Genomic DNA, 24,163 nt, shown 5'->3' with positions numbered 1-24,163 from the left:
CAATGAGAAAAAAACTCACTTAAAAAAATGGGCAATGAATGAGTAGTCTATTGTCTTTTCACCCATCAGATCATTAAAGATTAAAAGATAGTCTCAGCGAGTAGAGGAAATCAATTTTATACACTTAGCACAAGTTTACCACCTTTTTTGAGAGTTATTTGGCAGTGTCTATTAAATTAAAAAATGTACATAGTCTGAGTCATTGATTCCACTTCCAAAAATGAAGAACACAGAAGTACTCGTCCAAGTGTGCAAACACTTCCCCAAGGATGCTTATTAACAATTATCCTTGTGACATTTCAGAGCAACACAGGTAAAGACCTATGAGCCTTCAGAGAAAAACAAATGTCACAAAGGCTCAGAAATCAAAATGCCTCTTGTAACATTTCAGGGAAGCTAGAAAATGACACTGAGATTCTGTTCCGTTTATCTTTCCCTGGCAGCCTTCTTCTTAAAGTGGCAACACTGCTCTTTACAGGTTTGTGGTTGCTAATCCATTTTTGTATCACTTATTGTTCATTTTTATGAATAGTTATTGGCAAAATGATAGCATATGCATGTATTTATTTAATGTTTTTAAAAAGAGTAATATAAAGTGTTAAGTGAGAATGGGCTCTGTATTTTTTTATAGTTCTACAGTCTTTTGTAATTTCTATACTACTTTTGCAATAAAAGCCCTAAGCCATCTTTTAAATAAATAGGAAAAAACCCTGACACTGTTTGGCACGGCCAGCTCGCTGTGTGGAATAGCTCACGCGCCCAATCTTAATGGTTATCTAAATGCAAATATGGAGTAAATATCCTACTGAAATGTTTCTCAGTCCTTGCAAAAGATTTAAAAATTTATTTAGATTTAGTATATGCCTGAAATTCTACACCGTACACGTGAGAAATAGCAGATGACCTGGACAGCGCGTTTGCTTCCCTGTGCTGGCTGTTCTATGAAGGTGTGGCGCTCAGGTGCCTGGGCTGGGGTTGTGGCCTGGTGCCTCTTCCTTCCACTCTGACCCCACGGAGGCCAGGCTTTCCACGGCTGTTAGGCAACCAGAAAATCAGAGGAGCCTCTTCAACTATCTTCTTAATAGTAGCATGTTAATATTTTTAAGTGTTTTAAGATCTCATTTGGAAAACTGCTGTTCTCATATAATAAGAAAAGACAGTGATTTTCTTACGGTGAGTCATTTATTGTAAGATAATTTACAAATATCTCGCTGTCTTTACTAATTTAAACAGTGGACCAACAATTTCTTCTGACAAGGACAGCAGTAAGCTAAAAACAAAATCAGCTGGCTGAATCTTCTTTACCTGAAAAATAAAAGTACAGAACAAATAAAGATGTCAAGATATAATACATATTTCGGTGGGACTTAAAGAACTGACTCTACATAATAAAATGCTACTCTACACCAGTGGTTCTCAAATTTTGGTCTGGTGACCCTTTCATGGGGTCTGTGAGGGCAAAACTATTTTTATAACAATGTTACTTGCCTATTTTATTCTCATTCTCAGGTACACACGGTGGAGTTTTCCAGAGCCTATGTGATGTGTAATATCAGGACAGAATGAATACAGAAATGGAGAGAACTAAGCTATCCTCTGTGAAGTCAGATATCAAAGCGTTCTGAGACCAGGAAATCTGAGAACCACTGCTCCTCACCAGCCTGTGTTTAATAACTCAAAAGCATGCTAATTCTTTTTTCTTTTTTTTCTTTTTGGCCGCACCACGAGCCATGTGGGATCCTAGTTCCCTGACCAGGGATTGAACCCGTGTCCCCCACAGTGGAAGCATGGAGTCCCAACCACTGGACCACCAGAGAGGTCCCAAGAATGCTAATTCTTTATCCTTACAGTTTATTTAATATATCGAAGAAGAAAAAAGCCCACTAACATCACCCACATACTCCCACCATCTGGCTGCTGCTCTAATGGCCTGGCCATCTCATCTCTCAGGGAATCAGTTTCACTGTTGCCGAATTACCTTCAGTTCTATCTGACTGGGTTTCTTTTCTGACGGGGTAGGGGAGAGTGTGTGAAATATTACCACTTTACCTCTTGTCTGAGGATGAAACTCGAATTTCATTAGTCCCTGGGTTATTATATTAGAAGAAAAAGACAAACACAAAACAAGCAGGTCAAGAAACAATCCATGCTAGTTAATCATTTACAATTTCTGACTAAAAAAGCCCACTTCCTCACTCACTACCTTGAGTATATCATATAAATACTTACCAAAATATTCCCTTAAAACAGAGTTCAATGATTGTTACAAAAGGTCATAGACTTGAATCTGGTTAGAAGCAATAAAACCATGTTCATGCAAGTAGGCAGGACTATGAAAGCATACTTTAAACAACAACTTTTCTATAAACAGCATACAATATATTAAAAAATTTTAGGCTAGCAACTAAATATTTGGTACCTCAAATATTATGGTTTATTCATGCCTTTTATATTATTACCAAAGAGCCAAATGTGTCTGCATTAAAGCCTTTAAGCAGAAGAGCTGACAGGTTACAGAGCATGCAAGTCCATTCATATAAATAACCCGTGAGGTGCACAGCTAACTTGCAATAAATGATTTAGACTGCCTTTCCAGAAAGCGAAAACTAGTCAATTTCCAGTTATTTGAGTTCTTTTTAAAATCCTTGGTCTTCATATCCCAATCTCCCTCTCCTCATTTCTCTGGTTTTGCTACTTTTCAGCCAAGTCCCGCATTCCTAATCAAGAAAGAGCCTGGTCCTCAATTCTGCAGAGGCTGTAGCCTCCGTCTATTCCGAGCATCCATTCCTCTTTTCCTGGCTCTCCACATCTCACAGCTCCCAGACCTTCAGAGCGCAGTCCAAACTTTCCCCCAGGCCTCTGCACGCACGCCACCCAAGGAGAAGTCAGCGTGGCTCCAGCAGTAGGAAGTACAGCAAGGAGGACACGAATAATACACTTATTTAATCCCTGTATTAGCCCCCGTGTCCTAGAAAACAACTGCGTTGCAGGGAGAGTATCTTAACCACGTCTATCAAGCTGGTAAGCGGCAGGGCCGCTCATCACTGCACTGGACTCTGATGTTAACAGAGCAGTAGTGACCAGGCTGAGAGGTGGATTAGTCTTAAACTCACGCTCCAAAGCAAAATAAGAGAAGGAAGCCTGCTGGATCCAACCAACACTTATAAAACAGTCTCAACCAGTTTATTTGTGTCTCTGGCATTCTGCCCATTTCTACCCTCCAGAGACAAAAGGACCAACTTAAATGTCATCGTAGTGATAAACCTTTCCCTGATTCTTAAACCTGGATTCACGTTTTCACATACCCAATAAAATGTTACTTCTCTCTCTGCTGAACTTCCAGGTCTTAATATATTTATGGCGGGCTTCCCTGGTGGCGCAGTGGTTAAGAATCCGCCTGCCAATGCAGGGGACAGGGGTTCAGTCCTTGGCCTGGGAAGATCCCACATGCCGCGGAGCAACTAAGCCCGTGCGCCACAACTACTGAGCCTGCGCTCTAGAGACCACGTTCCGCAACAAGTGAAGCCACGACACTGAGAAGCCCGTGCACCGCAACGAAGAGTAGCCCTCGCTCACCGCAACTAGAGAAAGCCCGTGCACAGCAACAAAGACCCAACACCGCCAAAAATAAAAACAAATAAATATATTTTAAAAAATGTATATATTCATGGCACGTCATTCATTCACTCTACAAATATTTACTGAGGAAGTATGTGCCAGGTGATGGGGCTATAAGACTGAACGAGACACTCCCTGTCCCAAGCCGCAGGAGGACAGACAAACAGAAGGGCAATTCCTAGTAAAACAGTGTAAGTGCTATGATGAAGGGAAGCATAGGAGGCTGCCCCACTCAAACCAGGGAGGGGGGATTTCTGGAAGAAAGGATTACCCCAGCTCCGTTAGGAAGGATAAACAGAGTCAGATGTACAATCAAGGGTGCAGGGGAAAGATGGCATTTCAGGGGAAAAAACATATGTGCCACTCAAAAAATACATTTTTTAATTTGGGAGAGAAATGACAAGGATCTGCGTGAAGAGGGCATAAAGGGGAAAGGGTCAAGGGATATTTAGAAGGTAAAATTTACAGAACTTGGTGACCAATTAGCAGGAGGTGAGAGAGAATGAGTCAAAGAAAACTTATGACATATTTTATCTTTCAGCATAATTATCTGCATTTTTTCTTATCCTATTAGCACATAAATGCCTTGGAAGAAAGGATCACATCCTTTAACACCGTGCCTAGCACTGTATGAGGCATATAATGGGTGTTCAATTTAATAATTTTTAAAACAGAATTCCCATTATCGTAACCGTGGTTTCACAAACATTAACATATCTAGCTAAACAACCAAGACATTTTCTTGAGGAAAGTGGTATTTTAAGAACTCCTTATAAGACAGTACTGATACAGAAAACTTAATTTAAAAATTCCTCGACCCAACCACCATTCAATGATCTGCAGATTTATATAAAACCAAACCCCAAACCAGTCCTGTAACTCAGAAAGCCTGATTTATAATATTTTAAGTTCAAAGACAGATTTTATAAATGATACTGAATATTTATCATTCAGTATAAATGATACTGAATTTTTCACGTCCTTATTCCTAAAACTTGAAGAAAGTGAAAGCTAGCAATATACTAATTTCTAAAAAAGAAGAAACTAAGCCTGAATATTTCAGCTGAAACAATCAAAATACACCAGAGATCTCATTTTCATCAAACTTTATGTTCTACGATTAAGGAAACAAGATAAGCAATGGATCATTTCATCGTTAACAGACAAAACAAAACAGAAAACTTAAACATGCAAAGGCTAAACTAGCAGGCACAGATGAGACACGGAGTCTGAGGGTGACGCACAGTTACTTACAGAGCCGCAGCACCGGAGATGATTTCAATCAGCTCCTTGGTGATGACAGCTTGGCGGGTGCGATTGAACGTCAAAGTCAATTTGTCAATCATCTCAGCTACAAACAGAACAAAAGACAACAAGATCTAAAACTAGAAAAGAATACCTTTTTCACTAACTCATTTATAGACGTGTGTTGCTTAATTCAAAAATAAGATTCTGTTTCCTTTTGGGTACCCAAACTGGCCAGTCAAAAAATTTTATGAAGGTAGTTTTGTTTCTTCCACGAGATACCTTTTCAAAGTACCTGCACACTTACTGCGTACCAAGTAAGATATTACTTCCTTTAAGGCAGAGAATATAATTTTTCTATCCTCACAGAATCGGTGGCAGAGCCCAGGACTAGACCCCAGCTCTCCTGCTTCCTGGTCCACTTCCAGAATCGCTAATGCCTTTTGACGTGAGGGTCTTCATGCTGCTTTCCGTAAGGGAATTCTCTCAGCGCTTACAAGCATTCTTGCTGGCATTGTCCATGGCCGTCATCCTGGCACTCTGCTCACTCGTGGTGGATTCCTTCAGAGAGTAGTAGATGATGTTGGCCAGGCTGTATTCTTGGTAATTCTGCAGCACGTCAGCATCAATATCATCATAGATACTCATGCTCTCTGTTAAAACAAGCCATGGATTTCTCTGAAGCGATACAGCACAAAGACTGATTTAATCAAGACAGCTTCCTGGTAGAAAAACTCTTTATAATTACAGAGAAGTCAACGTAAGATTGGTTAAAGGACTCAGTTCTAAAATCTTCATCTATTTCCATACTATAGATAATAGATTTTCAGAAAAATATGATGTGTAAACAAAGCATTTGATATTCTACTTCAAATGCTTAACTTCATAAAACTTAAGAAGTCCACATTTAAAGTAACAGCACCACATTTCACGGATACAAATCCTTTGGATGGTATCTAGCAGCGTGCTGGGCACGAAGCCACACAACAGTCAGTGACCGCGTTTTTCAATAAAGAAATTAAGGAAAGAACTGAGACTCGTATAGTGTAATATAGAAATCCCATTTCAGCCATTTGTTTATTGGGGAAATCTGAAAGTTTCAGGAAAATAAGGGAGGGAAAGCTTTTCTGAGAATGTGGAAGAGAGAAGAGTTAAGAGGCTGCTGTGCATTTTAGTAATTAGGCAGTGGAAACGTAGCAGCAGACTTGAAAATTCACTCATTAGTGTAAAGTGCTGAGACAGTACTGGATTTCATCAAATTTAAGATGCGGTGGATTATAACTCCTATTTTATGTACCATGAAGAAAGAAAATAACATAGCCAATTAAAAATGACATACTGAAAAAATACATATTGACTGGTAGAAGCATCCCAATTTCTAAGACGTTAAAATGTAAATGTGATAGGGACTTCCCTGGTGGCGCAGTGATTAAGAATCCACCTGCCAAGGCAGGGGACACGGGTTCGAGCCCTGGTCCGGGAAGATCCCACATGCCGCGGAGCAACTAAGCCCGTGCGCCAGAACTACTGAGCCTGCGCTCTAGAGCCCATGAGCCACAGCTACTGAGCCCATGCGCCGCAACTACTGAAACCCGTGCGCCTAGAGCCCATGCTCCGCAGCAAGAGAAGCCACCGCAATGAGAAGCCTGCGCACTGCAACAAAGTGTAGCTGCTGCCTGCCTCAACTAGAGAAAGCCCACTTGCAGCAATGAAGACCCAACGCAGCCAAAAAATAAAGATTTATTTAAAAATAAAATGTAAAAGTTATAGATTTATTTAAAAATAAAATGTAAAAGTTATACACCTATTACAGGAGAAATCTAATATACAGAAAGGGAAAATAAAATCAGTTCCTGAGTATTATTTCCAGGATGCATCACTGAGCAATGATCACTTTGTTTAAACAGCAAAACAAGAGAACTGAGTTGTTCAACGTATATTAGTTGTGAATAGCGTTCAAATCTCTATTCTAGAGCGTCTGTTTTGTGGTTAGGGAGGGGTCCCACACACAGATTGCAAAGCCAACATATCATTCTAGCTTAGTTCTTCAACCTCCAAGGACAGAAATCATATCTAACGATGGCCTTCAATGGATATTTATTAAATTAATGAAAGAATGCAGTAAGAGTTGTCAAACAATAAATGTTTATGATTTCATGGAAGCCACTAATAGATGGTGATAAACAGCCCAACGTCATTTTTGTTACTGCTGAAAAAAAGCCACCCTGACAATCACTGTTTTCCTATATGTACAAATCTCTCCTTTCTATAGGAAAAATACTTGTCATACAAAACCTACTTACCAGCACTTGCAATGGTACCAAGGGAAAAGATGGGCTTTTCTTCTGTCTTATAGGAGATGACAGACCTAGAAACGGCAAAAGCAAATGTAAATTCCAAAAGTATAATTTTAAACTGTTAAGTAGACATTTACTTAATGGAAAAATCTGAACATAAACATAAAAAAGCTCAGATTCCAACATTTTTCTTGCCTGAATCGGTTAAAGACGATAGACCCTTCATCAAATTCATATCCAGAATTTAACAGTTCAAGGGCAATGACCGACGCATCCCCAAAGGTAGGGGGCCTTCTCCCCACTTCTTTGAATGTCACCAGAAACTGGTTAGAATGAGTCCTACAAGAAAATGAAGAGGTCACATAAAATAGTTTAACAGAATACTTCTGCTGAAAGAACAGAGAACAAGGAAAAAACACGCTCACTATGGATCAAGCTTTTTTGAGGGGGGCGGGGGGTGTTCACTGAGTTAAGGCGCCCCTGCATTATCGTGATTGTCCCTTTCCTTCAGCACCTGCCAAGAACTAAGGACTAACACCAGGCCCTTCCTGTCTTGCATTTCTCTCTGCCTTTACTTCTCTCCTTCCAGCCCTAATCAGCTGTCATTCATTTCTGGCATTTCCTGGCTGTGAGAGCTCCTTAGGGTCCTCGTTAAAAAAAAAACTGAAAAACGTCCCCCAAAACAAAAACCCATAGCTTCTGATATTCCTACTGTATTCCATTTATGGTCTGGAAGAAGGAAAAACAAAAGATAAATAGAAAACAGGGGAAATCTATCCATTCTACTATATTCTGGAAAAAAATTCAAAACAAAACAAAACCTCTGTGTATAAAATGGTAACCAAAAAAAGACACCTTGCTTAAATAAACTATCAAAGAAACTTCCCTTTATTCATTCTTGCGGCCTTTTAAACATAAACAATATATACTTAAATTACCTGTGAAGTATACTCCTGAGTTTATCACCAACTCCAACAATCTTAACTTCTTTCCCAGCTGCTGTGAGATTGGCCACCTCACTCTTTAAGTGTTTAGCAATCGAGGAATGAATAGCACCACAAAGCCCTCGGTCTGAGGACACACCGATAAGGAGATGTTTCTTCTTGTCTTCAGGCACCTTAATATCAGCCTTTTCATACAGAGCTTAAAAAAAAAATGTATGTGTAATTACACTAAATACAGCAATAACCCTAATTTACAAAATGATGCCTCAATATAATCAAGTGTCTGTGCATGTATTTCATTTACAATCAGGCTAAAAACCATAAAGGTTTAAATCTCTATTAAGACAGAGGTTCCTAAGGGCCAAATTATCTTAAGTACTGACTAAAAGAAATTGCTAGCACAATTAAAAAACTTGTAAAAAGGCCAGACTTATAGAAGTACCAACTTCTCTAGACTTGCCAAATTTCTAAAGAACACAGATCTTCAGTGTACAACCAAAAAAGCAGAAAACAAATATTTACTGAAATGCTCATATAATCTACATAGCAAGCTTTTATGAAAACCGCTGACATTTAAATGATGGATGCCATTTTATTTTCTATTTATTTATTTTTGCTGGGCTGCGTGGCTTGCAGGACCAGGGATCAAACCCATGTCCCCTGCAGTGGAAGCACGGAGTCCTAACCACTGGACCGCCAGGGAAGTCCCTATTTTTGGTATTACTAACAACCTCACTTTGTTGGTCTTCCAAGAAGCAGAAGGCAAGAGGTGTTTAAATAGGATAAAATATACATGGATTTTACTGGGGAAATGCCTGTGAGAGAAAATAGGAAGGGGGTCAGAATAGCCATCACACCAGGATGCCAGTCTGACCAGTGGGATGAAAGGTGTGGTGGCAGCTTCCTGGACCGCTGTACAGTTGAGGGAAAGTTCAGCGAGGCTGCCAGGGAGCCCCAAGTCTCCCAAGAACACGCCTACCTGAGTATCCCATCTGTGCTCAGGTGCTGGCCAGGAGCAGCCCGTGGGAAGCATGGCTTAGGTGCAAAAACACAGGACGATTCAGCAGCTGTGCTCACTCTAGTTACAAAGTGCATCTTCACGGCTGCCACATTCCCCACTTCAACAAAATTCCTGCTATCGCCTTTTTCAGTATAGAGCAGTGATTCTCAAATTTCAATACCTGAGGACCCTCCATAAAAAGCAGAGAGAGGTAAATACTCAACTCCAAAGTTTAGGGAAGTGGAGAAAATATTCCTTTTCAGTCTCTTTTTGTTTTATATTGTACAGCATAAAATGTCTATTTAAAGTTCTTAAATATTTTAAATGATTAGCCATTTAATATCTAGCAGTTAGTATTTTTTTAGTTTGAAGGACTTAGAAGCTGAATGGCAGCCTTGACTTGAATTTTTAATATCACACCACAAATACTATAATTAGATATCTGAGTCAATTTCCTTATTCGATAGTTTTGTGGTTATAGAGTTTTGAGGGGAAACAAATTTATTACACTTATTCATTTCAGCATGAAAGGTGAACAGTGAATGACTTTCACCTTTTCATAAAAATAGGCTAGAGTAATTTATCAACCTCTACCGGGCCGCTAACTAGGTGCTCAGTATTATGCTGGTTATAGAACAGGACTCAGGAGAGCAAACGGCTGGGGTTGCTAATGATTGCTAACCCTAACCTAGCAAGTCTCCATTATGCCTCCTAGGAAAAGCTGAATATGGCTGGTTTTTTTTTTTTGGCTGCACCACACAGCCTGCAGGATCTTAGTTCTGCAACCAGGGATCTAACCCGAACCCTGGCAATAAGAGTGCCAAGTCCTAACCACTGGACCGCCAGGAAATTCCCTAAATATGGCATTTTTAAAGCAAGGAGGCATTTCCACTGAAGCCTAGTGCCCTATCGTTTTCTCATACAGAAGTTTCTTTACAGCATGCTTAAAAAAAAGCATGCTAGGGCTTCCCTGGTGACGCAGTGGTTAAGAATCTGCCTGCCAATGCAGGGGACATGAGTTTGAGCCCTGGTTCGGGAAGATCCCACATGCTGCAAAGCAACTAAGTCCGTGTGCCACAACTACTGAGCTTGCGCTCCAGAGCCTGTGAGCCACAACTACTGAAGCCCATGTGCCTAGAGCTCCAGAGCCTGTGAGCCACAACTACTGAAGCCCATGTGCCTAGAGCCCGTGCTCCACGACAAGAGAAGCCCGCACACTGCAACAAAGAGTAGCCCCTGCTCGCTGCAACTAGAGAAAGCCCACGCGCAGCAACAAAAACCCAATGCAGCCAAAAATAAACATAAATAAAATAAATAAATTTATATATAAAAAAACTGATTGGACTACCCTGGTAGCGCAGTGGTTAAGAATCTGCCTGCCAATGCAGGGGGACACAGATTTGAGCCCTGGTCCGGGAAGATCCCACATGCCACGGAGCAACTAAGCCCATGTGCCTCACTACTGAGCCTGCACTCTAGAGCCCGCGAGCCACAACTACTGAGTCTGTGTGCCGCAACTACCGAAGGCTGCGTGCTTAGAGCCCGTGCTTCCCAACAAGAGAAGCCACCGCAATTAGAAGCCCGCGTGCAGCAACGAAGACCCAATGGAGCCAAAAAAAAAACAAAAACACTGATTAAAAAAAGCATGCTATAAATGCATGCTTAAAAAATATGAAGAGCACAAGAAAACTACTGCACAAGGTAATTTATATGTAATACATAGAGGCATTAACACATAGATGATACAGATACATCTTTTCTTCAATTTGGAAATAAGCAAATTTCTCCCTCTTTACAGCTAATGTTTAAACATTCCGCTCATGTACTCACAGTCATATCCATGACTACCCAGTCACCTTCCACTGCAGGGCACCCCCTCCCCACCCTGCAGTCCTAAAAGATCACATCACAGTGTAACAGGAAGAAATCAAGCATTCGAGTCTAATGCACTGAACTTCCAAGTTCTTTTGATGGTGTATTTAATAATCTAGGAAAATTTTCAGAATACCTTAAAAGTGAACATGATCACATACAGTGGTTAACAAATAGGCTCAGATGCCAAGTCACAGAGGTGTAGTTATGACTGCACTGGGCTTCAGTTTTTCCTATCGGCAAAGCGGGAGCTCTGACAGTCCCCACCCGCACAGGGCTGCTGTGATAGATGGGGGCCTGGAAGTACTCAGGACAGATGAGTCCTGAGCAGTCATCTCTAGGTTAAACGGTACTTAGTAATTTGTGACTGCACTCTCCTCTTACCCAAGGATCCTATTCCATACACTCGGGCTGGTTTCAGCTCCCTCTCAGCTCGGGCATATTTCGCTGCTGCTACCATTTTCATAGACTTGGTAATTTTCTGGATGTTTTTGATTGATTTTAGTCGCCTGGTAACTGAAAAATAGAAGTGCTGTGTTAAGATAAAGGAGTTACCATTTCATTTGTGAATTTATCGAAATATTTTCCTAAACTTCAAGGTAGAATAATTAGCAGTTAGACCTTCAATTAATAGCAGCTGCTAAACTAGGCTTAATGTTAGAGTACCAATAACTCAGACCTTGTGCTACCTGGAGAGGACAAGCAAAATGGCAACATAATAGTATCAATAAATTATATATTTAAAACACTAAATGGTACTGAAAATGGCCTTTTGCCACATATTCCATAACATTTTATACACACACACAGTAGTTTTTTCTAGTTATATCATTATCATTCTACAGACAACAGAATCAACAACCATGTGTCACCTCACATGGGTCTTTTCCAAAACAAGTTCAATGCCGCACAGAGATGACATAGATTCACTGTGTCCATTTTGACCAAATATGTAAATGGGCTAAAGCAGCACATTTTTATTTGTCAAAGTTTAGTTTTTCTTAATTCACATATTGTGATAAAGTACTTACTATCTTTCAAGGTTGCCATATTTCGAACTTGGATCCTGAGAATAAAGGTGGTAAAAAACATTTTAGTTTTTTGAAAAATAGCTCAAAGAAAAACTTTCAAAGTTGATAAACTGATTTAAAGAGTATCCCATAAAGAAATGATCTATAAGACTGAATGTATGTGTGTGTGTGTGTGTATACATAAATACCTCAATACTGATACCAAACCCTACATCATCAAAGATCTCATTCTAGGGCTTCCCTGGTGGCGCAGTGGTTGAGAGTCCGCCTGCCGATGCAGGGGACACGGGTTCGTGCCCCGGTCCGGGAAGATCCCACATGGCGTGGAGCGGCTAGGCCCGTAAGCCATGGCTGCTGAGCCTGCGCGTCTGGAGCCTGTGCTCTGCAATGGGAGAGGCCACAACAGTGAGAGGCCCAGGTACCACAAAAAAAAAAAAAAAAAAAAAAAAAGATCTCATTCTATTTGATCTAACACAAAGTTTCCACTGAAGTCACAATGGCATTCACACATGCTCTATTCCCACCCCTATGTCTTTGCCTATATTGTTGCTGACTTCCTCAGTTCACCGAAACCTTTTCAAATAACCCTTAGGGTCAACTACACATTCTAACATGACCACATGTGTCAAAGTACAGTTTATTTAAACCAATTAACTTTTTCAACTCAATTCAGTAAGCTCTTTACTGAGCAGCTACTCTGCTCCAGGACATGGTCTCTGACCACAAGAAGCATACTATTATCTCATAAACAAGATTTATGCAAATTTAGATTTACATGAAATTTACATTAAATATTTTCGACAGTCTTTTAAAGTGCTGATGCATTAAAGTCAAAATGATATGACTTAAAAGTAATGTTGGTGAAAGATAAATTACGAGAGGATCCTCCTCTTACTGGTGAAGACATGTTATTGAATATACATTATCTTGTAGCTCTTAAGTCCATAAAGTACCTGTGTTGGCCTGGAAAGCTCCATGGGAGAAATGAAGAATCGATAAATGTGTGCATAAAGGAGGGCCTAAGGAGGGCATTCCTAGGAACTGGATGTAGTTTTGAAGCTGGAGACATAGCTTGGGTTAATAAGTTTAAATATTATTTTATAGGTACTGGAAAAATGATGAATGTTTCTAAGCCCACAAATCAGTTTAGTTTTTCAGTAAGGTATCTCCGATGGCAGTGCAAAGCACAAAATGATACCAAATGTTGATGACATGGAGGCCAAACAAGGGGCTTCCAGACAAGAGAAGGCAAGCACCTGGACTGAGAGGTTGGCAAAGCAACAGGAGACCAGATGTGAGAGCAAGCAGACCCAAAGGTTTCTAACTTAATGACCTAAATGAACACTGTTGTCATTTAACCAAGAGAGAAAAACTGGGTGGGGGAGATCTCCCTGGAGATAATGAAGTTTGAATTTGATGTAGTTTAAAAAACCATGCGACCAAGTGGAAATCCTAACCAGGTCTGGGAAACATATGAGGTATTGAGATTTGAAACAGATTTGTAACTATCAGTAGACATGGTAGTTGGTGCCAAAAAAAATAAAATTAAAAAAAAAGAAAAAGAAAGAGAATTAGAACGAGAAGCAGGGGGAATATGTCCTAATTCTATAAGGCCAGCATAACCCTAATACTAAAACCAGATAAAGACATTATATAAGAAATGAATTTTAGAGAACAATATCTCTCATGAACATAGATGCAAAAATCCTCAACAAAATATTAGCAAATGCAATCTAACCATGTATTAAAAACAATTATACACTACGACCAAGTGGGATTTATTCCAGGTATGTGAGGCTGGTTCATCATTCGAAATTCAAATATATAATCCACCACATCAACACACTAAAGAAGAAAAATGGTATCATCAATAGATGCAGAAAAAGGATCTGACAAAATCAAATGCCGATTCATGATTAAAAACCTCTCAGCAAATTAGGAACAGAGGAGAACTTCCTCAACCTGATAAAGAACATCCATAAAAACACCCCCTAAGGTTTAATGGTTAGAAACTAGGAGCTTTCCCCCTAAGACTTGGAACAAGACAAGGATGCCCTGTCTCACCACCCCTACTCAACATTGTACTGAAGTCCTAATTAATGCAGTAAGACAAAAAGGGAAACAACACGTATACAGGTTGGGAGGAAAGAAATAAAGCTGGTCTTTGTTCATAGATGACATGATCAACTACATAGAAAATCCCAAAGAATGGCCAAAAATTAAAAAAAAAACTGACAATACCAATGACGGCAAGAATGTGGGGTAACAGGAACTCTCACTGATCACCAGTGGTTATACAAAATGGTATGGCTACTTTGGAAGATGGTTTGGCAGCTTCTTACAAATCTAAACATAGTTTAAACATACGATTCAGCAATCATACCCCTAGATACCTACCCAACTGAGCTGAAAACTTTTATCTACATGACAACCTGCATTCACATTCTTATAGCAGCTTTATTCATGACTTCCAAAAACTGGAAGGAATCAAGATGTCCTTCAATACATGAATGAATGGACAAACAGACAGGTGCATCCATACGGTTGGAGCAGTATTAAGCAATAAAAATAAACGAGCCATCAAGCCACAAAAAGACATGGAGGAACCTTAATTGCATATCGCTAAGTGAAAGAAACCAATCTGAAAAGGCTACATACTGTATGATTCCAATTATAAGACATTCCAGAACTGAAAAAACTATAGCAACAATAAAAATATCAGTGGTTGCCAGGATTTTAGGGAGAGATTTTTAGGGCAGTGAAACTATTCTGCATGATATTGTAATGGAAGACACATGTCACTATGCATTTGTCAAAACCCACAGAAGTGTACAACTAAACGAGTGTCCTTAATGAAACTATGCACCTTAGTTAATAATGCATCAACATGGGTTCATTAATTGTAGTATACACTCCACACTAATGCAAGATGTTGATGACTGGGGAAAATGTCCAGAGTGGGGTGTGGGTATATGCAACTCTCTGTGCTACTCAATTTTTCTATAAATCTAAAACTGTACTAAAAAACAGACTAGAAAAAAGTCTATAATAACTAAAAAATGCAGGCTATAAGATATGATGCCATTTTTGTGATTCTATGTGTTCATGTGCACAAAAGTAAGTCTGAAAGTTCATAACTAGAACAGTTATTTTTTAAAAATCTCTTGACTTATGTATCTTACTACTGGTATTACTCAGCCATGGAGAAAGAAAAATAAAGAAAATAAGAGGAAGGAGACGACCTGGAAAACATTAGGGGTTTGGTTTTAAGAGTGGATCCCCCAAAGGCAAAGATAAAAGCTGTCAAACATTGACAAGCTCTGCTAGTTTCAGAGGGCGGACTTATCAACATAATGACCATCCCATGAACATTTTTTCATCATGGCACTTGAAAAGTAATATTTTGGGGATGATTTTCTTTTTTTGGAGTAACTTTTTTGCCCATTCTAAATTTAGAGACTATAAAGAGTGACACTGGGACAGTATGGTCTTAGGCATGCACTCCAATTTAACTGACACAGGTTTCTAGTCAGAGCACATCATATGGAACAAAATCTGAACTGCATGCCATATCTGGATGAACATAGAATGTTCGGGTCTCCACATGTATCCCAAGTGAGAGGTATGCAGGAAGATACAGGATCTTTTGTGATTCTTTCTGCTGTGCACACACCCTAATTTCCCCAATTTTGAAGCACTCTCATGTTTAGACTTCATTTAATTCTAAACACGTCTATCTGTGTTACAAAGTTATTTTTTAAGTACAATTTGAGTGCAAAATAACCACGAGCTGATCTGAACTCCCTCTAGCGACAGACTGCTCTACTGAATATACAGCTTTTGCAAATGAGAAGATAAAGGAAGTTCTGTGTCAGTTTTGTGTTCTGGAAAATTGCATCATGTCCTAAAAAATTCTCGGGAGATTATCTGAGAAACTAGAAACACGTCAAATACAGCAGAGGGCAAATCACACAGATAGATGGCAGACTACCATGATCTACTATGATCACACAGCAGGTTCGTGGGTGAACTATGTATCATTCAAAGAAATTACAGACAGCTTGAATGAATTTTAAGGAGTGTATAATGCTGAATAATATAAAAATTAAGGAAGAAGCAGCACCCACTAATTCCTAAGGAAAAGAAAATTATGAAGTATGTCTAATTCTAACACTGAATGTCTGGGTGAAAGTCCAACCCTGGCCTCTCCACCAAGTGACTCCCCAGAACTTTATCACCAACCATGACACACAATTCAGTCTTGTTAGGCTTCTAACCTTCTCACATTACATTTTATGTAGAACGTGTATGTATAAATTCGTTTTCATTTTTCAACTGATACATCTGGATCCTCACAAGCATTTTTCCCACTGTCCTTGGTTCTTTACAAATACTGATTCACTTAATCCTCACACTAATCCAATGAATGGGGTACTAGCATTACCCCCATTTAACAGAGGAGGAAATGGTACAGAGACACTGAGTAACTTGCCCAAGGCCACACTGCCAGGTGAGTGGTGGTCAGGATTCAAAGCCGGGCAGTTTGGCACCACTCCATCGGGTACACTACAGGCTGCTGCCTCACGTTTAAAAGTAAATATCTGCTATGTCAGCCTCAGATGATGGCCTCTCTTCTCTCTCCTGAAATGCCATCTCTCCCCCTTTTCAGTGTCCATAGTTCAACTTACAGCCTACTGGTTTCCTATTATAAAATAGTTCCATTTTAGACAATGTGGAAAACTAGGAAATAGAAATGTATTTCCCCCTGATTTGAGATAGAAAAATCACTCTTTCCCACCCCCAAATTTCTTATTTCCATTTTCTTAAATACTACTTTAAAAAAAAGTTTAATTTCCAAAAATTTAGGGTATTTTACTGACACCCTGAACAATTAAAACAACTTCACTGTAAGTTTAATTAAGCCTAATGTTTAGTTAATGTTGGTATGCTAACCTCCTTGAAACCAAAACTATAACAACAAATTGCATTTTAAAAAGCTTTCAATAACCAAAACACAACCAAGGAAATGCCTCTTTCTGGTTCTGCAAAGACAAAAGTATAATGTATTTCCCTTCCAAATTAATTCTGTGGCATGTGAAACATTAAGATGGCTTTAGTTTCTGAATTTAAAAGGCAATTATAGGGAGTGGAAGGGAAAAGGCAGAAGAGGCAGGAAAGACAGCAGGCACCTAGAGTGATGGAATGTACGAAAAGGAAGAGGACGGAGTATGCCTTGCAAGGTGGAAACTGACGTTTGATGAATATTCATAACCTAACAATTTAAAACCAACACTCCAAAGGGAGTAAGGTCAGGACTTCGACATTTATTTGCTGACTGAGGTTCCAGTTTAAGTCCCACCCCAAGCAGTAGTTGTCTCAGACCCAGCAAGCGCTTAAATGCTTCTTTACTAAAAGATCTTACAGGTTTTTTAAAAGTTATTTTTACAATTTTATGTAATGTATTTTGTCCTCATTTCAGAAACTGTCCATTTTTAAAGGTCAACTTGGATAACTTAAAGTTCTAAAAATATTTACAGATAACATTAATGCACAGCAAGATGGGAAGGAAGGAAGGAAAGAGAGGTGATGTTTGCAGAGCACCACTGCATGTGAGGAAGTGTCCCACAAAGCTCACCAGGATCATGTCGATTTGTTCACCATGTTTTAGCACTTTCCACAGTGCCAACTTGGCGCAGGGCAAGCACCCAACAAATGTGCGCTGAGTGATTAAGAAATGGGACAACCTATACCAGTGAGAATCCAACTAAGGTGACTTCTTACTTCCCATGAATACTCTTTCAATATCAGGAGAAAGAAACTCTGAATTCCAAGGCAAATCCACTAACATTTGTATGTAGGTTTTTCACATCAGATTTAATTACTTCATTAAGCTGAAAATCTTTTATTGTTATAAACTTTTTGCTTAATGAACACATACCTATTTTAATTAATGCTTTATAGTCCCTTCTCATAAATTAGGTACAAAAATCTAGTTTAGTGGGGTGGCTCCTTAGAATTCTCCTTTACTGTAAAACCGGGGAAGTGCTACAGTCTATAGCTAACCCTTTAGCACTGTATCTGAAATTCTTCCAGACTCTGTCTAGCTTCATCACATCTCATCCTATTACAGGCTACCATACAAACCAACGTTTTTCTGCCTATTCCTAGGCCTTCTAAGATGCTTTTTCTGGGGGGTGGGGGGAAACCAATGTTTAAAATCCCTAAAACTTGCATGGCAGTGAACAGATGACGCATAGAAGTCCATCTATCTCCTCCTCCTCGGGGCATTGGGACGATGTCATGACCTTGCAGGGTTACTGATTCAGCACAACGGTTTCGAGATAGTGCAAGGTCTCTTCCCCTTCCTCGCCAACAGATATTTAAGGTCCCCTCTGCAACCCACGAGGGCACTTATTACTTGGGCCCAGCAAAGCGCCTGCTGCAAGGTCACTGCTTAGTTCGCGTTGTGCGTTACTGCGCTCTGCACCGGAGAGTTTCAAAAGGCGTCAAGGACAAAAAGCACACCTTAACCTTCCGCTGGACCTTTCCTGGGGCCCTCCCCTCCCCCACTTTGAGGGCCCAGGTAAGGCCTCCCAGAGGCTCGCCGCCTGGCGCGCAGCAGAGCCTCCCTAAGCATTTACTTAGTAGCTGAGGGGATCCAAGACTGCCCTGAAATTAACTGGGCCCAAGGCCCCACTCTCGAGGACCCAGATAAGCACTCCTCGTGGCCCTCCCCCCGCCCTAGCCCGCCTCCGGAGACTTGGCGCGCCCTTCCCGGTTCCGAGCGCTTCCTGCAGCCCGGGCTCCGGGGCCTCTGCGGGACCCCGGCCTGGTCGGCCCTGAGACCCCGGGTCCGTCCCACTCGCCTCCACCCGCTTCCCCTGCCCCCTGCCTGAGCCCCTCCATCCGCCGCAACCCTCCCGTTCCCCCCGCGAGCTGCCATTACCATTGCGGCTGCACGGCCGAGGCCGACAGCCCTGCTAGGCCCACCGGAGAAAACATGGTGATTCCGGACCTGCTGAAGGTCGGTCAGACAGGCCTCACCGCGCCTGCGCGGAAGCGCCCCACACGCCCCGCCCACCCCGTGGTCTCATTCAGTCTCGCTTCTTCACGCAGGATGGAACGAAGCCTCGCGAGCGTTGGGGGGGGTGGTGCCCAGGCTTCCGAAGCCCCACCTCCTTCACACTAGCCGAGAGTATTTGTCCTGCCCACCCCCGCCAGCCCTGTTCCGCTTCCGGTCAACCAGGCTCTGGGTTGCGGAAAGTTGTTGCTGCGGAGGGCGCGATGGGGAAATCAGATTTTCTTACCCCTAAGGCCATCGCCAACAGGATCAAGTCCAAGGGGCTTCAGAAGTTGCGCTGGTATTGCCAGATGTGCCAGAAGCAGTGCCGGGACGAGGTAAGCGGGCCCGGGGCGACCCCGTGTCCACCCCCTCCTCTCCCCGGAGGGACCCCGCTGGAGATGCAGGCTGAGGTCCCCGACGCCGGGGTGAGGGCCTGGGTCTCCAGTCCCTAGTCGTGGGGGCTGCGCAGGGTGAGTGAAGGACTCAACTCAGTAGGGCCGTCCTTCCCTTCAGCCCCCGTCCTGGCGGGGAACCAGTGGCCTTTGACACCTCCTTGTTTCCCAGTCTAACTCCAAAAAAGAAGTGAAGTAAGAAAAGGTTTTGCAGCCCTCGGAGAAGTGACCCCACTCAAGTCGTCAAGAAACGGGGGGTGAACAGTGCCGAGCCGGACGCCCGGGAGTGACAGTAACAGACGTCTCGGACTTGACGTGGCTCTTAGACATGATCAGGGTGTACGCCTCTTTTCGGGATCAGATGAAAAAGGAGAACTAAGCTCTTGCACACTAGTCACCTAACAAGCATTTATCGAGCACCTGCCATGTGCCAGGACTAGGATGTTATTGCGAGTGAGATGTGGCCTCTGGAGTCAGAATCAGAATTAGGAAGCCGACAAGTCACATTGTCTCTGCCTGTTTACTTATCTGAAAAGTGAGAATAGTAAGTGTCCCTACTTGTAAGATTGTTGTGAGTTTTAAATGAGTGAATTATGTGTAAGGTGGCTCAAGGGGTCTTTGAGCAGATCTTGAAAAAACTTTGCTGTGCTGTGGAGTTTACATTTTTCCCCATTATTTAGATGGATGATGAAGCACCTGGAAAAATTGAGAGCAGGCTAGTGACAGGATCACGTTTTTCTCTGGAGATTGAATTGGGTAGGAAAGGAAGAGCACTGGGCACTTGGAATAATCTAATCCAGTGTTTCTGCAAGTGAGGGATGAGATACTTTAGGTGGGCCTCACGTTGAATAACATCGATACAGTTATTCTCTTTCATTTCTCTTTACTACTAGTCAAGGTAAAATTCTTACACAGAAAACTAGAGACTAGTACCGGGAACATCCATATATCCACTACCCAGATTTAACACTTTAAGTTTCACTTAACATTTTAAATACTTTGCCATGTTTCCTTTTCTCTGAAATATGTAAAGTAAATTACAAGCATCAGGGTATTTCACCTATAAATATTTAAATACGCTCCTCTAAAATATTAGGATATTTTTCTATATAGCCACAATATATGTCATCACACGTAACAAAATTAATAAATATTTATTCATATCATCTGGTGCATACTCCATAGTCACATTTTCTCAATTGTTCCCATAAATGCTTTTTAAACAGTGTTTTTAGCATGGGGAACTATATTCAATATCCTGTGATAAACCATGATGGAAAAGAATATGAAAAAATTATATATGTATGTATGTATATATATATAAAAAACTGAATCACTTTGCTGTACAGCAGGAATTAACACAACATTGTAAATCAACTATACCTGAATAAAATAAAGTAAAAACAAACAAACAAAAAAACCCAGATCCAGTCAAAAGTTATACATTGGATTTGGTTATTTGAACTTTTTAAAAAATAGACTATTTTTTAGAGCAGTTTCAGGTTCACAGCAAAAATGAGCAGAAGGTACAGAGATTTCTCGTACCCACCCTGCCCTCAACATGTACAGCCTCCCCAACCATCAGCCTGGTGCAACAGAATGGTACTTTTGTTACAATCAGTAACACTACATTGGCACATCATTAGCACCAAAGTCCATAGTTCGTATTAAGGTTCACTCATGGTGTTGAACATTCTGTGACTTTGGACAAATGTATCATGACAAATATCCACCATTATAGTATCATACAGAATAGTTGCATTGCCCTAAAAATCTCTGTGGTGTCGGGTGTTAGGACTTTTAATTCTCTCTCAATTTTAAATTTAAAATAGAATTCCCTCCCTTCCCCTCTGTTGTTTTTCTTGACATTGACTTGAAGAGGCTAGGCCAGTAATGATCCTAGAGGATTCCCCCTGTAACAATTAACTTTTCTTGTGGTTGTCGTTCGTCTTCTTTCTCTAACTCTTGTAGTTTTGTAAACTGGAACTTAGGTCTGAAAGGCTTGATTAGTTCCAGGTTAATATTTGGGAGCAGAAACCTTGAAAGGGTGACCCCTGTGTATATCACATTGCATCAATAAGGAAGCCCATGATGTCTGAGTCTAAGCACAATTGAGTACAGTTGACAGCCTGTAAAGTAATGTTGGAAAGTAATATTTTCCCCTTTGCAAGAGCAAGTAACTATGGGGGAACTGGTAACAAATACTAGTGGAGTGTGGAATCGTGCCTATAGCTCCAATTTCCCATCAGCCTTTTACTCATGTGTTTTAACATCTTTGCTTGAGTCACTTATTTCATTAGGAGTTGAAAAGTGGTTATTTTTCTAGTTCTTTTTACATTTATTGTTGACCACCATTCTTTTGAAAAAATGAGCTTTTTCTCATTAACTAGGGTTATTTGGTTATCCTCAAATGTTATCCTAAAACAGAATTCCTCAGGGAAAGAGAAGACACGTTTGATTCTCTCTTTTAATTACTACTTTTCAGAGTAAGACACTTGGGGTGATTCTGACCTGTTTACCCTCACATCTGTTCATTGCCCTTCCCTGCCTAGGGGAGGAGAAGCTGACCCCTACAAGCCCCCTCCCCTGTCTCTGTCTCTAATACCGGAAGAATGAGGGGGAGGGAGGTCAGATCCGGAGTATTCCCCTCCTGCCCATCCACTCCCTTGAGTTTCTAGAATTTAATAACATTATTTTGCTTTCATCTTACTGATTTATTTGTAATTTATGGGAAGTGGTGCTGGTTTTTCGTTTATGAGACTGATATCAAGTCTCCTTTTAAGACGCAGTTAAGGAAGAGTAATGCATAGGTAGGGCACAGAAGAGGCAAGAATTGTGTAGGCATCTGTGGATGACTGAAGATTAGGAAACTGCTCTAAGCAAGATTGAGTGTTGAAATCAGGGCAGTGGCAATAGGATTGAGCCGAGGGACTGGGTAAGTTATTAGGTCGGCGGAGTAGACGTAGTGCTGAGTGGAGGTAGAGGACTCTGGGATGCTGTCCTGGGTCCTGGCCGGGTGACGGTACAGGACAGTGCTGTTCACCAAGATAGGGGAGACAGAGGAGAGGCACATTTTTCATTTCTCTTACTAGTGGAGAATCAGGTTCAAATGTTAAGTAGAATAGACACAAAGTCAAAACTTGCATGTTTTTTACAATCATCTGAAGAAGATATAGATTTAGTATGATAAAATAAGGTTTATGTATAAAATGCAAGTGTATTTTGGGTAATGAGCTAAAGTATAGGAAAGTGAGTGAAAATAGTTTCCTTAATGGAAATTCACTAATGACCCATTTTTACCTTGTTGTAGTCCTCAAAACGCTTGCATAACGCTTTGTATGAAGTAGGTGCCCAATAGGAATTTGTTAAATTGAGTCAAAAAATAAAATCGCTCTTCTGTTACTGTGCCCTGTAATGTTTGTTACTAATGTCTGTTTTCTAAAGCAGGATTTTTCTGTCTCTTTAATCTTCTGGGATTCTTTGATTAGCAGGGTTGCAAAACTCAACTTTATAAAAAAATTTTTTTAGAACGATAGGGTGCCTACAGCCAGTGACTTGATTATTTTTTACAATTTATCATCGAAGAGCAGCTCTTTAGGATTTAATTAAATACTTATATTTAGGGCCTATTATAATGAGCTAAATCAAGATTTAACCACTACCTTTACATTTTTGTAGAATGGCTTTAAGTGTCATTGTATGTCCGAATCTCATCAGAGACAACTGTTGCTGGCTTCAGAAAATCCTCAGCAGTTTATGGATTATTTTTCAGAGTAAGTAACTCAAAGCCATCCTTATATCATAAGCTTTATTCAGTTGGACATTTAATAGATGCTTAATATTTAATATATTGGAAGCTCTGTTTATTCCTTACGTATTAATGTGATAGCTGTATTATCTTTGTGCTCAGTTTTTGTTTTGACAGTTTATCATTGTGTGGAATTGTTAAAAAAGTATGTCTCACAAATCAGTCTTTCTTCCATTCACTTCAAACATATGAAAAACCATTGCTCAGTCTAAAACAATTGTGGCTAAGAGCACAGGTCTGGAGTCAGACTGCTTGTCATTAAGTCCTTCAAAGCTGGGCTTCTCCACTCAGGAGCTGTGTGACTTTGGGTGAACTTACACAGTTTCTCTGTGCTTTAGTTCCCTCATCTGTAGGTTTTGTACCTTTCAAGTATTGTCTTTCCTTCATAGGGTTTATGCGAAGATTAAATGAGTTAATACTTTGAAAGTGTTTAGAAGAGTGGTCAGTACTCGATTAATATTAGCTGTTAATTATTATTATTACAATTAATATTTAGTCTTGCCTCCATCCCTTTCTTTCTTTCCAGGGTTTTAGACCTTTTGGTATTAAACCCCAAAGACTTTTGTTTATGTGGGTTATAGCTTGTAAATTAGGGATTAAGACTGAGACATTAAAAAAAATTTATTCATTTAAAATCACAATATAAGCCTATTACAGTTAAAATAACATTTTTACATGAAAATTAACTATATTTTCCAACACACAAAAAGCACACAAAAAAATAAGAGTGGTGGTGTTTTACATTTTTGCAAATCTCTTCAGTGTCTGTCTTCATAGAACACAGTTGTATTCTCACATCTGCTTCTACCTTCATTCTCTTCTGAAATGTTGCTCGGTTGAAATACATAGAGAAAGTCCAGCTTTTACATAGATGTGTAGTTGGAAGCGGGGGG

General features: G+C 40.4%; 2 protein-coding genes across 10 annotated transcripts in view; one reads left to right on the top strand and one right to left on the bottom strand.

Moving 5' to 3' along the window:
- Positions 1–1,163: 1,163 nt before the first annotated feature.
- Positions 1,164–19,077, bottom strand: ATP5F1C (ATP synthase F1 subunit gamma). Of its 8 annotated transcripts, none has more exons than XR_009542464.1 (10): positions 18,954–19,077; positions 12,008–12,042; positions 11,361–11,492; positions 8,099–8,303; positions 7,356–7,499; positions 7,167–7,231; positions 5,231–5,516; positions 4,873–4,969; positions 2,050–2,086; positions 1,164–1,305 (listed from the first exon to the last, which is right to left on the bottom strand). XR_009542464.1 is itself a non-coding variant. In XM_060159972.1 (10 exons), the coding sequence occupies exons 1-9, from the start codon at positions 19,007–19,009 to the stop codon at positions 2,080–2,082; spliced, it is 897 nt and encodes a 298-aa protein (XP_060015955.1). In that variant the 5' UTR covers positions 19,010–19,077; the 3' UTR covers positions 1,164–1,305; positions 2,050–2,079. The 8 variants fall into 8 exon arrangements, 6 of the variants coding, with proteins under 6 accessions (XP_060015955.1, XP_060015981.1, XP_060015963.1 ...); XM_060159972.1 differs by having other exon boundaries at positions 5,361–5,516; XM_060159998.1 differs by lacking the exon at positions 18,954–19,077 and adding an exon at positions 12,196–12,367 and having other exon boundaries at positions 5,361–5,516.
- Positions 19,078–19,255: 178 nt separating this feature from the next.
- Positions 19,256–24,163, top strand: part of KIN (Kin17 DNA and RNA binding protein) — a 37,262-nt gene continuing 32,354 nt past the window's right edge. The window contains exons 1-2 of one of the 2 annotated variants that reach the window (XM_060159949.1): positions 19,256–19,405; positions 23,141–23,235. In XM_060159949.1, the coding sequence (XP_060015932.1) occupies positions 19,292–19,405; positions 23,141–23,235 (209 nt within the window). In that variant the 5' untranslated portion in view covers positions 19,256–19,291. The remainder of the gene's footprint in view (positions 19,406–23,140; positions 23,236–24,163) is intronic. The other variant, XM_060159959.1, reaches the window with a different exon arrangement.

This window comes from Lagenorhynchus albirostris, chromosome 1, assembly GCF_949774975.1.
Source record: "Lagenorhynchus albirostris chromosome 1, mLagAlb1.1, whole genome shotgun sequence".
NCBI lineage: Eukaryota > Metazoa > Chordata > Mammalia > Artiodactyla > Delphinidae > Lagenorhynchus > Lagenorhynchus albirostris.
This window is presented reverse-complemented; position numbering and strand designations above follow the sequence as displayed.

Bases quoted from the DNA above. Each gene is read 5' to 3' on its own strand.
- ATP5F1C (XM_060159972.1), bottom strand. From the start codon at position 19,009: ATGTTTTCTCCGGTGGGCCTAGCAGGGCTGTCGGCCTCGGCCGTGCAG. The intron at 8,304-11,360 runs GTAAGAGGAGAG...TTTTTTTTTAAG, and splicing joins GTATGGAATAGGATCCTTGG to CTCTGTATGAAAAGGCTGAT. The intron at 4,970-5,360 runs GTAAGCGCTGAG...TTCTGTTTGTAG, and splicing joins CAATGCCAGCAAGAATGCTT to CTGAGATGATTGACAAATTG.